A 15,127-nucleotide genomic window follows, 5' to 3' on the forward strand; every position below is an offset into this window, starting at 1 on the left:
GAATCAATCCTTCATTGTCATATCTAAGGTTTTTATATTGAACTGCACTTTGCATATCATAAAGATCACCCAGTTTAACTGTACAAGGAATGACACTTAGTAAATTTACAGAATTGTGCATCCATCAACACAATCCAATTTTAGAAGATTTCCATCACCCCAAAAAGATCCCCCATACACATTATGTTTAGGGTTTTCTATTTAATTTTTCCACAGCTTTTCTGTGGGAAAACATAATGCCATAATTGAAATAGAATACCAAAAATGTTAATAAATTTGACAGCTGGCATTCAGACACAACTAAATAATTTGTCTGGAAAATAGCAAATTTTGTATGTACAACTTTTTAAAAAGGAGTCCAGCTAATTAAGCAGATACTAGTTTTCCTTAAATAATATTCATAAGATCATGAATAAGAGGAGATGTGTATGAACTGAGACTAGCTCTGCTCTTGTTATAAGCAAATCTGACATTACTTAGGAGGCACATGGTGACAACAGCAGTTGTGAGTCATTATATTCCTCTCATTCATTCACACTTCTGTTTCTCACCTTACTTTCTAAGTGGAGAATCAGTCATATTTGGGCTGAGGTCATCAAAAAGGGTGGGGCAACACCAGGTTACATTCAAAGTGGGAGCCCAGTTCAAGCTCCAATTTTTCTTTTAATTGGTTACTGTTCTCTGGCTATACAGAAGCTCATATGAATGTTTTAAATGTGATCTTGACTTCTCTTTTTCCTCCTCAGGGACCATCATTTAGTACCCTTTCGCCAGAGTATACTTCCTTTCTCACATCTTACAGTAATGCAAAGAGCCAAAGATTAAAAAAAAATAATAAATAAATAAATAATAAATTAAAAAATAAAAATAAAAAAAGAGTGTTAGGCCCGCAAGCCCCATGTATAAGGTAAATTTATAATATTTTCTCCTAGTAAAATACAAAGTTTGGTGGCACAAATGTCTGTTAGAAGGCGGCTCCATAAAAATATAAGAATTTTGTCAGTTTTGTGCATTTAACATATCCCAAGATCCTAAAATCATGCCTGGCACATAGTAGGTATTCAATAATACTTGTTAAATAAATGAAGTTTTAAAAAATTCTTGTCCTAATGGACTATTAAGTTTGATCCACCTCATTGGTGTGTTATGAAAAGTGTGTTGATATGTTAACATAAAATACATTTTAAAAATGTACTAGTGGAACTCAGTATACAATTCTAAAGTAAATTTAAACTGTAAAATGAGTTAAGTTATACCTCAGATTATGTTATTTTATGATTCTGTATCTCTTTATATTTATTTTATAGAGCTTCACATCCTCATATTGCATACAGCTTGGATAAGAAGTACATATCTATGTTCTAAAATAAATATAATGTCCCTGAAAATTGTACTGGTTTTCTCTTCTTTAGGCACAGCTTATAGTTAATATCCTCCTTAATGATTTAGCTAAGAAATTCCATCTTTGATGGAAATGATAAACATGCAAAAAAAACTAAAAGAAAAATAGCATATTGATCTTGGCCTCATGAAAATCATCTTCAAGGTATGTATAAATAGGTAGCATACATTAAATTAACATATAAATGGTAGGTTTAGGATCTTTCTAATAATTCATATTTCTGTTTCTCAGTTTACTTAAATTTGGTCAAGTAAAAATCTTGCCATATTTTTATTAATTGGTTCTCCTTTTTTTCCAGTAATGCATTTATTTTCACAATTTTAAGACAACCGATATTTTCTCAGATTCATGTCTCATCACTACAGTAGATCCCTCCTTCTCCATGCCAGAACTAGTCACCTTAATTAAACTTGTTTCCTGGGAGTTCCCAGACCTGGATTATTGTCGTCACTGATTCACACACTCCATTCTTATGAGGATTCTCTTCAGGGCTATTGATCTCATTTTTTCCTCCCTCTTTGGGGACCATGAACCATCATCCAGCCCCTGTCTCTTCAGAAGCATCTCCTCTCCTGCCTCCTCTCCTCATTTTCTAAACATTCTTTTGTCTGCACTCTAAAACCAAGATCCCTTTATGGACCCAGCATTCTCCCTCTATTTTTCCTCTCAAAAGAGTAGCTCAACTCACTGTTTTGATTTCTTCTTCACCTTTAATCTACAACTCAACTTGCTGTTAAAAAAAAAAAAGGTTCTGTCCCTATACAGTCAAATGATATTGTTCTAAATTCACTTATAACCCCTTAAAGGGGTTATATTGCCAAATCCAATTAACACTTGTCCTTATCTTATGTGACCTCTTGGTAGCCCTGACTGCGTTGGACCTCTTCTGCCTTATTGGAGTTCTTTCATCCCATGTTTCCACCACACCTGCTTTACTAAAGCACTTTCGCACCTTGCTTTACTGAAACACTTTCTCTTTCTCTTCTTCTTCTTCCTCTTCTTCTTTTCTTCTTCCTCTTCTTCCTCTTCCTCTTCTTCTTCCTCTTCTCCTCCTCCTCCTTTCCTCTTTTCTCTCTTTCTCCTCTTTCTCCTCTCTTTCTCTCCTCCTTCCTTCCTTCCCTCCTTCCTTCTCTCTCTCTCTTTCTCTCTTTCTTTCCTTCCAGTCTTGTTTTGTCACCCCACTGCAGCCCCAACTTCCCAGGCTCAAGTGATCCTCTGGCCTCAGCTCCCTGAGTAGCTTGGACTACAGGCATGAACCACCATGCCTGGCTAATTTTTTTAATTTTGTTTTGTGGAGATGAGCTCTCATTATGTTGCCCAGGTTGGTCTTGAACTCCTGAGCTCAAGCGATCCTCCCACCTTGGTGTCCTAAAGTGCGAGGATTACAGGAGTGATCCACTGTGCCTGGCCTACTGATGCACTTTCTACCAGCTTCACCACTCCTTTTCAGTGAGATGGGTTTTTTTTTTTGGTTGTTTGTTTTATTTTGCATATCCTCTCACCTTACAATCAAATGTTGATCTCTAGGCTACTGTCCTTGGTCCTGGACTCAAGCTACAAAATTTCCCTGGGAAAACGAATCAATTCCTATTGTTTTAATCGCCATTTTTTTTCCTGATGACTCTCACATTTAAATCTTTAGCCTTAAATTATCTACTAAACTCCAGACCTCATGTCTCTGGTTGTCCCCTGAATATCTTCTCCACCTACATGTTACTGAGCTTTCCAAAGTCTCAGATCTATTCTGAGTTCTTTTCCTTGGGGTGACTGTATTTTACATGTAGGAAGGAAGACGAACTGAATATTTAGTAGCCAGAAGGGCAGATGATGGCACTCTTATATGTTGTTTATTTCTGTTTCTCCACTTTCTGAACACATGGTAGAATTGCACTTCCTTGCTTTTTGAAATTGGTGTGTCATGTGACTTGTTTTAGCCAGTGAAATGTGTGTCCCTTCTAGGCAGAAGCCTCTGAAACCTGGTATGCAAATAATTTTATTCTTTTCTCCTTGTACATTCCAGCGGGAAGAGGCTCCATCAGCTTACATCCTTAAGTGAAGATGATGTAGAGCCGACCTCACACCAACCAAAAATGGATATAGGGCATGAGTGAAAAATAAGCCCTTGCTATTTCAAGCCTGTGAGATTTCTGAGTTGCTTGTTACCACCAAATAGCCCAGCCCATCCTGACTGATTTAAGATTCAAAACCAAACTCATTATTTTTTTCCTGCACATCATTAACAGAATAAAACAACATAAGAGGATCTCACCTGCTCTTTATCTTATGCTCCCTGTTTTCTATGTCTGTGTTTGAGCCATCACCATTTACTCACTTAATCGGGCTAGAAACCTGGGAATATATCCAGACTCCACTTTCAAGTCCTCCTACATTTTATGACTCAAGTAGTTCTTCAGGTTCTATTTCCTAAGTATCCTTCAAATCTATCCCTTCATCTCCATTCTTAGTGCACATCTTACTATCTCTTGCCTAGACTATTACAGTGGCCTTATAAATGGACTCCCTGTCTCTAGCCTTTCCTAAATCCATTTTCCATATGGCTGCCTGAGTGATTTTTATGAAATGCCATTCCACTTTCCTGCTTAAAATCTTTCATCAGTGCTTACAGAATAAAGTGAAAATGACTTAGCATAGCATTTTAGGCTCTTGATAGTCCAAACCCCTTCTACCTCTACAGCATCTCTGCTCCAGAGATATCCAGTCCCTTTTCCTCTCACTCCTGAACAACCCAGACAATACCATTCTTTGATTAATCCTTCCAAAAATATCAACTTAGATTTGATTTACTCTAAGAAGGCTTTCCTGGTTATCCCAAACAGACTTCTTAAGTTCCTCCCACCTATCTGCCTAAAATGCACTTTTACTATTGAATGTGTCACTTTAATTTTTTTTTTTTTTTGCTTATGTGTTTATTGTAGTGGTCAGAGTTTGGAATAATTGTAATCTTCTCAAGGATAGGAGGAATACCTTACTGTCCTTATCTGGAAAGCATAGTAATTAGCACATTACAGCCACCTCAAAAAGATTTTTTTTAATTTTTTATTTTCATTTTAAGTTCTGTGGTACATGTGCAGGATGTGCAGGTTTGTTACATAGGTAAACATGTGCCATGGTAGTTTGCTGCACCTATCAACCCATCACCTAGGTATTAAGCCTAGCATGCATTAGCTATTTTTCCTAATCCTCTCTCTCCTTCCACTCCACCCACTGACAGGCCCAGTGTGTGTTTTTCCCCTCCCTGTGTCCAGATGTTCTCATTATTCAGCTCCCACTTATAAGTGAGAACATGTAGTGTTTGGTTTTATGTTCCTGCGTGAGTTTGCTGAGGATAACGGCTTTCAGCTCCATCCACGTCCTTGGAAAGGACACGATCTTGTTCCTTTTTATGGCTGCATAGTATTTCGTGTTGTGTATGTACCACATTTTCTTTATCCAGTCTATTACTGATGGGCATTTGAGTTGAATCCATATCTTTGCTATAGCAAATAGTGCTGCAATGAACATACGCATACAAACATTATGCATGCCATCTTTGTAAAATAACGATTGATATTCCTTTGCATATATACCTAGTAATGGGATTGCTAGGTCAAATGGTACTTCTGCTTGTAGGTCTTTGAGGAATCACCACACCATCTTCCACAATGATTTAACTAGTTTACATTATGGAACTGAAATAATAAGCCATTTTATCAGAAAGGTTAACATCTGTTAAGGCCTTATATTTTTTTACGTAGCTTAAAATCTGTTGAAGGCTTACTATATGTCAGGCACTGCAAAACGCATTTTATAAGCTTTATTTTATTTAGCCTAACAATAACTGTAGGGGATGCAGACATGCATTAGGTATCTATCCTTACTGATTTTCTTATCAGAAGCAACCCAAATCTCACCTTCCTGGCAGGTAGATCATTATAGGCTCTTAGCTACTATTAATAATTAAATTATTTTCCTATGCAGTAGCTGAATGAATAGCAGAGACAACTGTAGTTTACAATCAAGGTTTTTGTCTAAACTTTTAAGAGAAAGTCCAGTTTTATTATTTAAAACATTTTGAAAAAAATATATAACATTTATATATCATCTTTCCCTCGATGCATAACACTTTTTACAAAGTTTAGTGGTAGATAAGTGAGGGGTAACTCAAATCAGAGAAACAGGGGTGCAGACGTTTGATTAACTTGTCTCATATCATAACTTTTCAAGATTTCATTATCATTCCACAACACTGCCCTCAAAAAAGTTTTCTAATTACCATTGAGTGACAAAATACCAAATAGTGACAGAGGTGTATAGACGAACTCAAAAGTTATTGTAGGAGGATACTGATAAAATATTGGGGAAAACCACAAAAGACACAAGAAGATAATTTAGAGCTCTATGCCCAAATCACATGACTCCAGTCTCTGGCTCTGTTAGCCAGAACAGCGAATCTTTTACAATTTACCTATTGCTGCCAATAATTTTCTATTATCTTCAAATAATAATAGGCTGGAGTATGAACCTAGTTTATCAATACTTTTTTAAAAAACCGACATTCCTCTCTCAAGGAGTCCATCCATTCACCCCATTTTTAAAAAAATTGTTCCATGAAGAGGAATTAAGTTTATTCCTTTGAATTCTAGTCTGCATCCCAGCTTTTAGAACAGGGGATGCAGAACCAGTTGGTTTGCCACAGGCCAAGTCCTGAGTCTCCAGCGAATCAAGCAATTAACCAGTCACTTGGCCTTTTTGCAGAAATACACAAAACGTGTAGACTCGCTTAATTCCATCTCCTCCTGGCCTCTTCACACGGAAATTGGCTGCTCGGGCGAATGTTGTTTTTCACCGCAGCCATGTGTCGAAGGGCGATTAACATTCGCTCGACAAAACCCTGTCCCGGGCCATTTGGGAGTTGCACGCGTTCACACCCGGGGCTCAGCCCGGTGCGCCTTCACGCGCAGCCTTTTTGTTTATGCGGCTAGCAGGGGAGAGGGGCGGAGAGGCAGCGAACCTCTCAATGTGCAGCAGGCCGCGAGGGCTATATAAAGCTCGGGTCTCGGACCTACTGGAACTGGCCAAGATTGCCCGCGAGCTAGCAGCGGCCTTCCGCCCAGCTCTGCGGCGTCATGGAGACCGCAGGAGGCGCAGAGGGCACAGAGAGTGGAGCTGCGGCGTGCACGGCCACCGACGGCCCTACGCGGCGCGCGGGCGCGGACTCCGGGTAGGCTTCTCCGCGCTGCTCTGCGCCTCCCAGCTTCCCCCGTCTCTCCCGCCTGCGCCTCCCCAGCTCCTCCCCTCCAACTCTCCATCCCCCACTCCCCGGTGCCAGCGCTCGGCTTCGGTGGATTCTCCCGGGTCTGGGCTCACGTCTCCTCTGCGCGCCTTGTGCTCCCCCATCCCGCAGATACGAAAGCTTCTGGAGACCCTGGGTGGACGCCGGAGGCAAGAAAGAAGCGGAGACGCCGAACCACGCTGCGGAGGCGGTGAGTGAGCCACGCGTCTCAGGCCGCGCCTCCCACGGGTGCAGAAGATCGACCAGGGCTCTCGGGACGCAGGGCCTGAGAGAGACATGCGAGACACCGGTCCTGCCTCTCGCTTAACATCCCGCCTGCCGGTGGCCATAAAGGTGCCGACGCGGCGGATGTGTCCTCTGGAGCGATGGGCCACAGGCACCCAGCCGGGAGCAAGGCTGCTGAGAGCCCTGGGGTTACATTCCCAGCGGGCACGAGGAACACTGGGTCGTGCACGTTTCCACTTTCTAGAAGGAGGTGGGTGATAACTGGATTCACTTTCTTTCCTCTCCAGATGCCCGATGGCCCTGGAATGACCGCAGCCTCAGGAAAGCTTTACCAATTCAGGCACCCAGTCAGGTGAGTGACAGGCCTCGCCGAAGGTCTCCCGCTCCTCCAGCCCCAGGGAAGAGCCAGGGGCATCGCGCAGCCCAGCTCCGCAGCTGGTCCTGCAGTCTCTCTCTCTCTCTCTCTCTCTCTCTCTCTCTCTCTCTGAAAATCTGGCTTCAAGGTTACTTATCTTCTCACTCATCAAATTGAAAAAGGTAGGGGCTCACGGTCCCACGTAAAGGGACTATTGATGAATACATACTCAGTGAACTTGATGAATATATTACGAAGAGGGAAAGGGGATGATATGGTAAGAGAGCGGTGACATCTTGTGCTGGCAAAACAGTTCTTATTTTTAAATCCTAAAGGGTTCGAATGAAATTGACTTCGCATCAGGCAGAGTGTGTATGCTGCTTTTGTCTTGCAATCTGGAAGGAAGAATGGGATTAACAGTTACAGTCTTACAGCAAATCAAGTTTGCCGAGTAGGAAAAAATAGAAATGTAATGAAAATCCTAAAGATTATTGAGAATGGTTATAGAAAGGGTCAAAAGTTTATTTAACTTGCGGAGCTAGTTTACTGTTCCTAGCCACAGGAAGTCAGCCTTTATCTAAGATTCTGTGTCACTTTTATTCAGGTGAAATGTTAATAATTCTGCAGTTTTCCTGCCTCCGAGAGCTGTTAAATGAAGAGCTGAATGATGTTTGTAAAGTGCCCGTGGTCATAAATAACACATAGAAGTCATTACATCTAATTTCCTACCGTGTACTAGCACTGGAGAAGGACACAGGAAAAAGTAGTCACAGCACATGACAAGTGTTGTAATGGAATTTAGTTTGGTTAGTTTTACAAGTATGGGCAGGGCACGAAGTGCCTAAATCTGTCAGTGGTAGGGGGAAGGGTCAGGGAAGTGTATATTATAAGTTGTGGTTACCTGGTTGAGTCTTGGAAAAGTTAGTCAGATGAATGGGAAGTGGGAGCAAAAGAAATAGCATTGGAAAAGAGAAGCAGGATCATGAAACGGTGTGGCTCCTTGTGGGAACTCCAAGGAGTTTAGGTGTGTGAAGTTGTGGTCATTTTAGCAGGGTAATCAGAGGCCAAATCTTGCACACTCTTCTACAGAGTTTTGTCCTGATCCTGTATGTAGTGTTGGGAACCCATGGGCTTTATTCCGAAGGTAGTTTTGGGGGTATATGTTAAATAGGCTTAGTCAGGACATCAAAAGTAAAACTGGAAGTTCTGCAATTTTTCAGGTAAGAAATAATGATGAGCCATTGTAAGACAGTGGAAGTGAGGGTGAGACTCGGTGAATCTAGGAAATACTTGAATGACAAAATAGATTAGGCTTTATAACGTATTGGATATGGTAGGTGAAGAAGAGGTAAAAGGCCAGAATGGCTCCTAAGTTTGTGGCTGGTGAGCAGGTGAATGCTGTACTAAAAGAATGTAAATTAGGGCCGAAAACAGATTTGGGAGGTGAGACCATGAGTCAAGTTTTCCACTTATCATATTTAATGTGCCTATGGGGCATCCAAAGAGTGATATCCTGTAGAGAACTGCGTACGTAAGTGAGGGGCCCAGAGTCAAGATCTTAAGTGGAAATGCAGACTTGGGAGTCCATGGTAAATGTAGGGTGGGGAAATCATGACAGTGGGCCAGGTCATCCTAGTTTGTTTAGAGGGAGAGCTGATGTTCTCAGTGAAAACCTGAGGGAAGGCCAGCATCTAACCAGTACACAGAGAAAGAGAGGTCCACAAAGGAGACTGAGAAGAATCAGAACAGGAAGAAACTCAGAAAAGTATGCGGGCCCTGGGAGAAAAATGGCCCACAGTGAGAAATTCTGGACAGAGTATCATAATGACTAGCATTCTTTGGGTTTGCCAGTTCCAGTTACGCATTAGGAAATAAATTGTTTCTTATATAAGAAATTCCTTTCTTTTCTGAAGTACGGTTACAATTTAATTGTGCTTCTCTTATATTTTATTTTTATTCATTTATATCTTGACTAATATGGTGTGTTTTATTCTTTTTATTCAGCTGTCAACTTTTTGAGGGTAGGGACCATGATTTATTCATCTTTAAATTGTGAATTATGTTGGCACAAGGGATCACTAAAATATTTATTGAACGACTGAATAATTGATAGTTACTTGTTTAAGCATCAAAAATAGAAACTTTTTTTTTATGATTTTTGCTGGAAACATTTATAAACTGCATTGTTTGTTTTTCTGCCTTTTAAAGTGGAGCATACCGAACATAATGTAATCTTCCATTTGTTGGAATGACTCCGTTGTATGGATATATGGGCTGTTTACCCTGCACTAAAATGACTGCACTGTACTTGGTGATTCAGCCTTATCTCTCCTCTTTCTTTTCCTTGATGAAGACCAGAAGGCAAGATTAGTATTTGTCAGATTTTTGAAATTCTGAGGTAATCATACTTACATGCCAGTTATTTGTATAAAACATATATAATTTCTCAACATTTCATATGATATTCACAAATTTAGTTGAATGGGGAGGAGACAGGCAGATAGAATCAAAGTTGAGGTCAGAAGTAGTCTTTCTATGCCACAAGTTGTGAGTGCATAGACAAAAATTTTAAAATACTGGTTTTTATACATTTTTAAACTTACATTGTCTACTTCCATAAGAGTTAAATCTGTGAGTTTTAAGTAAGATAATAGGTTATTTCCACCTTTTTGTAAGGTGCATAATATTTTGTCATCTTTATAAAGCTGGCTATCATTAAAGTTTTTAATGTAGTGGTAGAACTCAATTCATTTTTTCCAAAGGAATTTAGGAACTGGAAGACAAATCTTCTATATATTATAAGAATAAATATATCCATAATGTACAAAGTAAGGTAAACATTGATCTTACGCATATCCAGGGTTTAGTGTAAATTTGTTTGATCCAATTTACAGCTTGAATAAAGATTTACAATAATCAAACAATTATTGATACTTGGGCAAGTAGATTCCATGAAAGCTGTGATAGTAGCATATTTTAACTCTGTATCTTAAGGCTATATCCAAATGTATAAGTCAATTGTTAAATATATGGAGCTCTTGAAATTTGACCATTTCATGAGTTTAAAGATTCTGAATGTGAAAAAATAAAACATGTTGTCTGCTTCTTTCAGACTATTTTGGCCAAAATCAAAATGTTATGATTACTTATATCAAGAAGCAGAAGCTCTTCTGAAAAATTTTCCAATTCAAGCCACAATTTCATTTTATGAAGATTCTGATAGCGAAGATGAAATTGAGGAGCTGACCTGTGAAAATTAATCTGATTAGTACTTTTGATTATATCCAAAGCTTGTAGGGTTTAAATTTAGTGTACAAATGTATCATAATTATTTTAAACTAATTTATTTGTATATAAATTATTAATAAAATGAAATATTTTGTAATTATTCTGGTATTTGGCCTTTTCTTTATCCCTACACTAGAATTGAATGTTGGAATCTAAAACAGGTGCCATCTACAAATGTCTTGATTGTATTATAAATATTTGGGGCTTACAAAGAATACATTTTTCTCTTCATTAAATTGCAAATTTATATTTAGTTATAATTTTGCAAAGAATGACAGTATTTAATTCTCAAGACTGAATCTTTTAACATCTGCTATTTCCTACTGATGCCAGTTGGATGTTGTAGTTACATATCAATATTATCTTATTAGATAATGAAGAAAATAGCCTTATGTTAGAAATCACTCATTTATTAGTAAAGATTTCTTAGCAGATGGAGAAAAACACATTAGATCGTTGCCTGTAATTGAAAAAGGGAATCAATCTTAGGGCTTTTAAGTTATAGATATTTTAAATAAATGATGAGCAAAGTAACTCATATTTTAATACTCCTCTTCAGTCCTTAAATCCAGTAGTAAAATAGTATGGATGTTTAATACTTAATGTACTACATTGAGGGATCCCTAGAATTAAAACAAAACGTTTAAATTTGAGTGATTGATATGGAGTCTAAAAAAGTGGAGTCTAAAGGCCAGAAGTTGACAGTATCTTCCATTTCTGTACAAAGGGGAGCTAAGAAATTTGGAAAGTATGGAACATTCTTCAACAATATTAACTTTTCCTTGCTCTGGTTCTCTGCTTTTGATATTCTTATGTAAACGTTTTCTAACGAGAAGTGAAATAAATCTCAGTGATTAGTTTTTCTTGTGTAGACTCTAGAAGAATATGTCATCATTTAATGAGAGAGAACACAGAAGCAATTTGCAAAGTCAAAGTAATACAGTTAATTATAGTCATGAGGTTCTTTTAGCTCAAATTCAGTCTTCTCATAATAGGCATTTCAATTGCAAATAAAAATGGATAGAGGTGAATGTCATAGGTGGCTACCTTATTTGAATGCTCTTATTTGAATGGCCACATATAGTCACACACTTTTTCTTCTGATTCTGCAAACATAACCTTGATTTTTTAGGCACTTTAAGAACTAAGTAGTTAAACAGAGAAAGTTTAAAGCATGACAATATGTTCGGAGTTAGGAAAAATTAGTAATTAAAGGAGGATGGGGAGGATTATTTAGAACTATGTTTCTTCTCCTGAAAACTTTCTCCCTTATTGGATTCTACTCTCAAGATCTATGTGTTCCCCAAGGGACACACAAAACAATCAATCAAACAAACAAAAAACATCAGATTTTGAGCATTAGAGCCTGGTGTTTACCTGCACAGTGTTGGTCCTTTTCCCATTAATATGTCGGAATATCACAAACAGCCACTGCCACTTATTCAGTACCTAATATTAATCAGGCACTGCAGTATGTAGTTTACATATGATCCTTTAATCTTTAATAAACCCATTATGCAGATGGGGAAAATGAGACTTTGAGATACTAAAGTAACTTGCATAAGACAGCTCAGTCATTAAGTGCGGGGATGGCATGCAAACCAAATCTGACTTTTAAACGTTACTTCATCACCACAGCTGGAGGTGAGCTGCATCAGTACACAATTCCCAGTGAAGACAGGAAGTTACATAAGGAGGGAGAATTTGTGAGTGGGTGAATAGAGCAGAAGGAGACTTTACTAACGTCTTTCGCGCATTCATTAGCCCTCAGCATGCTTAAAGTTGAGGTTTAAGGGTGCTGAAAGGTGAGGTTTTCTTCTTACCCCACAGTAGTGGCTGTTGACATTTGATATTTTTGCTCTTAAAGGTGTGAGATGCTCTTTGCATTACAGCCTAGTGCCTTACAGGAAAGAATTTCAGAGAAACTAAAATTCGTTTTAGTCCATATTTCAAGTAGTGTGATGGTACTGCTTAACAATGAACAGACATTACTGTTCCGGGTTAACAGGAGTAAGAATTTGTTCCCACATTCGGTCAGCACCAAGGCTAAGGAACAGCTTCACTCTCTAATCTTTCCACGAAATAGCTGTCACCTTGCTCCGGTGCTGAAGTTCGGGATGCGGAACTAGCTGAGCATGCGTACTTCCTCCCTGCCGGCCCTCCCTCTGTCCCGTTGGCTCCGCCCTCCGCGGACGTGCTGCGTCAGAATGCGCCTCACCCCTGGCGACCCCGGAAGTGGGTCGGGGGCTTGGCCTCTGCCCGGCCACAGAGCCGGAGCTGGAGGTGCTGTACCGTCCGGCGGCGATACCCGGGCAGGGCCCGGGGCCGGGGTTTGAAGATGCTGAACGTCCCTTCTCAGTCTTTCCCGGCCCCCAGGTCGCAGCAGCGTGTCGCCTCCGGGGGGCGTAGCAAGGTAAGCGGGTGGCTCCGTGAGTCTCTCCCCTCGCTGCGTTTCGAGCTCTGGCAGTGTGTGTTCTCTTCTTCCGCCCCAACTCCCAGCTCCTGCACCCCTCTCTAAGCTGTCGTTCCCTGCTGTCCTTGCCTGCAACCTCTTTCTGATCCCACTCTGTCTACAGTCCCTAAACTCTCCTTACCTCCTCCCTTTCCCCTAGCAGTCCCTCTTCTTTCTGGTCCTTTATCCCGCTCTATCCGTTCCCTTCCTCCAAGTCCTTTCCCGCTATTTAAATTTATATGACAGAGCCAGGCACTGTGCTTGCGGTATTATAGGCGCTCGGTATTAGCCTCCTTCCCTCAACCTCATCTTCTCCCTGGTCTTTTGTTCTTCACTGCCTGAAGGAGTTGTACCACATCACTCGATGTGGGTTCCTTCGCAGGAGGGAAAGGCTTGGCAGTGGCGACAGTGACCGTCCGTGCAAGGATGGGGACTTCTGGAGCTGGGGAGCTAGGTCAGGTTTACAGACACTATCCAAGACATACTGCCTTTCTTTCTTCCTCTGGTACCTGATTGTTTTGTCATTGCCTTTTCTACTAGTATCACTTGCTAACTTCGAAGCAAATATAATACTCTTGAGTTCTTGTTGAGCACAGTTGCTGTTAGCAACAGGTGGAATACTGTACAGATATATTTGATATTTGCAGAATTCAATAAAAATTGTGTTCTTTGTTCTTTTGCGAATGTTGTTTGTTCCTATTTGTTAGTTCCTCATTCTGTAACCATATCTTTATCTTTCGTTTGTGACACTTCCACTTAACTTGGGCCACTCGGTTAACTCTTGAGTCTTAGCATCATTTGGAACCCTTATCGATTTTGTTATTTTTCTCCACTTAGACCTGGCGTTCTGATTCTAGTTCAGAATAAATATAGGTTCAGGGATCTGTAGTTTTCATTAGCTTTCCAGAGATTTCTTAAGTACTTACGGGTGGCCGTGTGTATTCTCAGTGCTTTGCATGTATTAACTTTAATTTTCACAATTATCCTTTGAAGTGAAAGCTTTTATTGTCTCTATTTCACAGAAAAGGAAACTGGCTAAGAAATGTTGCCCTAAATTGCGTAGGCTTGTGTTGTGGTTCTGCTGTGAAATTTCATTTACTGATTCATATATCAATCATCTAGCCATCCAATCATGTATATTTTTCTCACTGGTTTTTGACCTATTTCTTGAAGCTAAATACTTGACTGAATTACAGTCCTTCCAGAAAAAATCTCTGAATTAGAATATGAGTTACTGCCCTTCTTCGTTAAAAATACCAACTGTGTTGTTAGCATCCATTTAAAGGAGAAAACTTAGAAGCAAAGACAAAAAGTCACACAGGGGGTGATGGCAAAGGTGAGTCTTTGGTCCAAAAAGAGAACAAAATAAGATTATTGTGCAATTCTAAGGAAAACTCAGACTCCACTCTTTTTCCTCTTTTCTTTGTGAAACAAGATGATGCTGAGAATGTAAAAACTGAGTCAGGTTTGGATGAAATGGGTAGAGGCTGAGAAAATAGAACCTAGTTGGGAAGGTTGTGTATTATACAAAAGGTTCTCAAATAGTGTTGTTTCATTCAACAGCATTTAGTTATAATATTGATGAGAAAAAAAATTCATTTCGGCCGGGGCCACTGTCTTTGGAGTTTGCATGCTCTGTGTCTGCGTGGGTTTTCTCTGGGTACTCTGGTTTCCTGCTACAGCCCAAAGATATGCAAGTTAGGTTAATTGGTGTGGCTAAATGGTACCAGTCTGTGTGAATATTGGGTGTGTATGAGTGTGCCTTGCCATAGGATGGCATCCTGTCCAGGGTCGGTTCCTGCCTTGTGCCCTGAGCTACTGGGATAGGCTCTGACTACCTGTGACATTGAACTGGAATAGTTGGGTAAATAATTATCTTACTTGTTTTTTAATTAATCTTTCTTAAATGTATATATAGCTAACATTTCTTTCAGTGTTTAATATTAGAAGTATTTTGGTCTTTATTTAGAAGTCTGGTGATGTTTTTGTGACCAGAAATATGCTGCAGGAACTTTTGTTTATGTCAATTAACCCACGGTAAAATTAGTTTCGTTGTACATAGTTTAGTTTCCAAGCACCTAGTGACCAGCTTAAGTGAAGGCTTATTGTAAT

At 39.7% G+C, this 15,127-nt stretch overlaps 2 protein-coding genes across 13 annotated transcripts in view; both read left to right on the forward strand.

The window, feature by feature from the left end:
• Nucleotides 1-4,483: 4,483 nt before the first annotated feature.
• Nucleotides 4,484-10,663, forward strand: RIPPLY2 (ripply transcriptional repressor 2). The gene is made up of 4 exons (XM_004044353.4): nucleotides 4,484-6,623; nucleotides 6,807-6,885; nucleotides 7,208-7,272; nucleotides 10,388-10,663. The coding sequence occupies exons 1-4, from the start codon at nucleotides 6,529-6,531 to the stop codon at nucleotides 10,533-10,535; spliced, it is 387 nt and encodes a 128-aa protein (XP_004044401.1). The 5' UTR covers nucleotides 4,484-6,528; the 3' UTR covers nucleotides 10,536-10,663.
• A 2,093-nt stretch (nucleotides 10,664-12,756) lies between these two features.
• CYB5R4 (cytochrome b5 reductase 4) overlaps nucleotides 12,757-15,127 on the forward strand; it is a 149,915-nt gene continuing 147,544 nt past the window's right edge. For 11 of the 12 annotated variants that reach the window (XR_010134315.1, XR_008681169.2, XR_008681171.2 and 8 more), the window contains exon 1: nucleotides 12,798-12,976. Coding sequence is in view for 3 of the 12 variants with exons in the window: in XM_063707755.1 (XP_063563825.1) it covers nucleotides 12,902-12,976 (75 nt within the window). In the remaining 9 variants the exon portion in view is untranslated. Of the gene's footprint in view, nucleotides 12,977-15,127 lie in introns of all 12 variants that reach the window. The other variant, XM_004044352.4, reaches the window with a different exon arrangement.

The sequence above is a fragment of the Gorilla gorilla genome, chromosome 5 (assembly GCF_029281585.2).
Source record: "Gorilla gorilla gorilla isolate KB3781 chromosome 5, NHGRI_mGorGor1-v2.1_pri, whole genome shotgun sequence".
Classification (NCBI taxonomy): domain Eukaryota; kingdom Metazoa; phylum Chordata; class Mammalia; order Primates; family Hominidae; genus Gorilla; species Gorilla gorilla.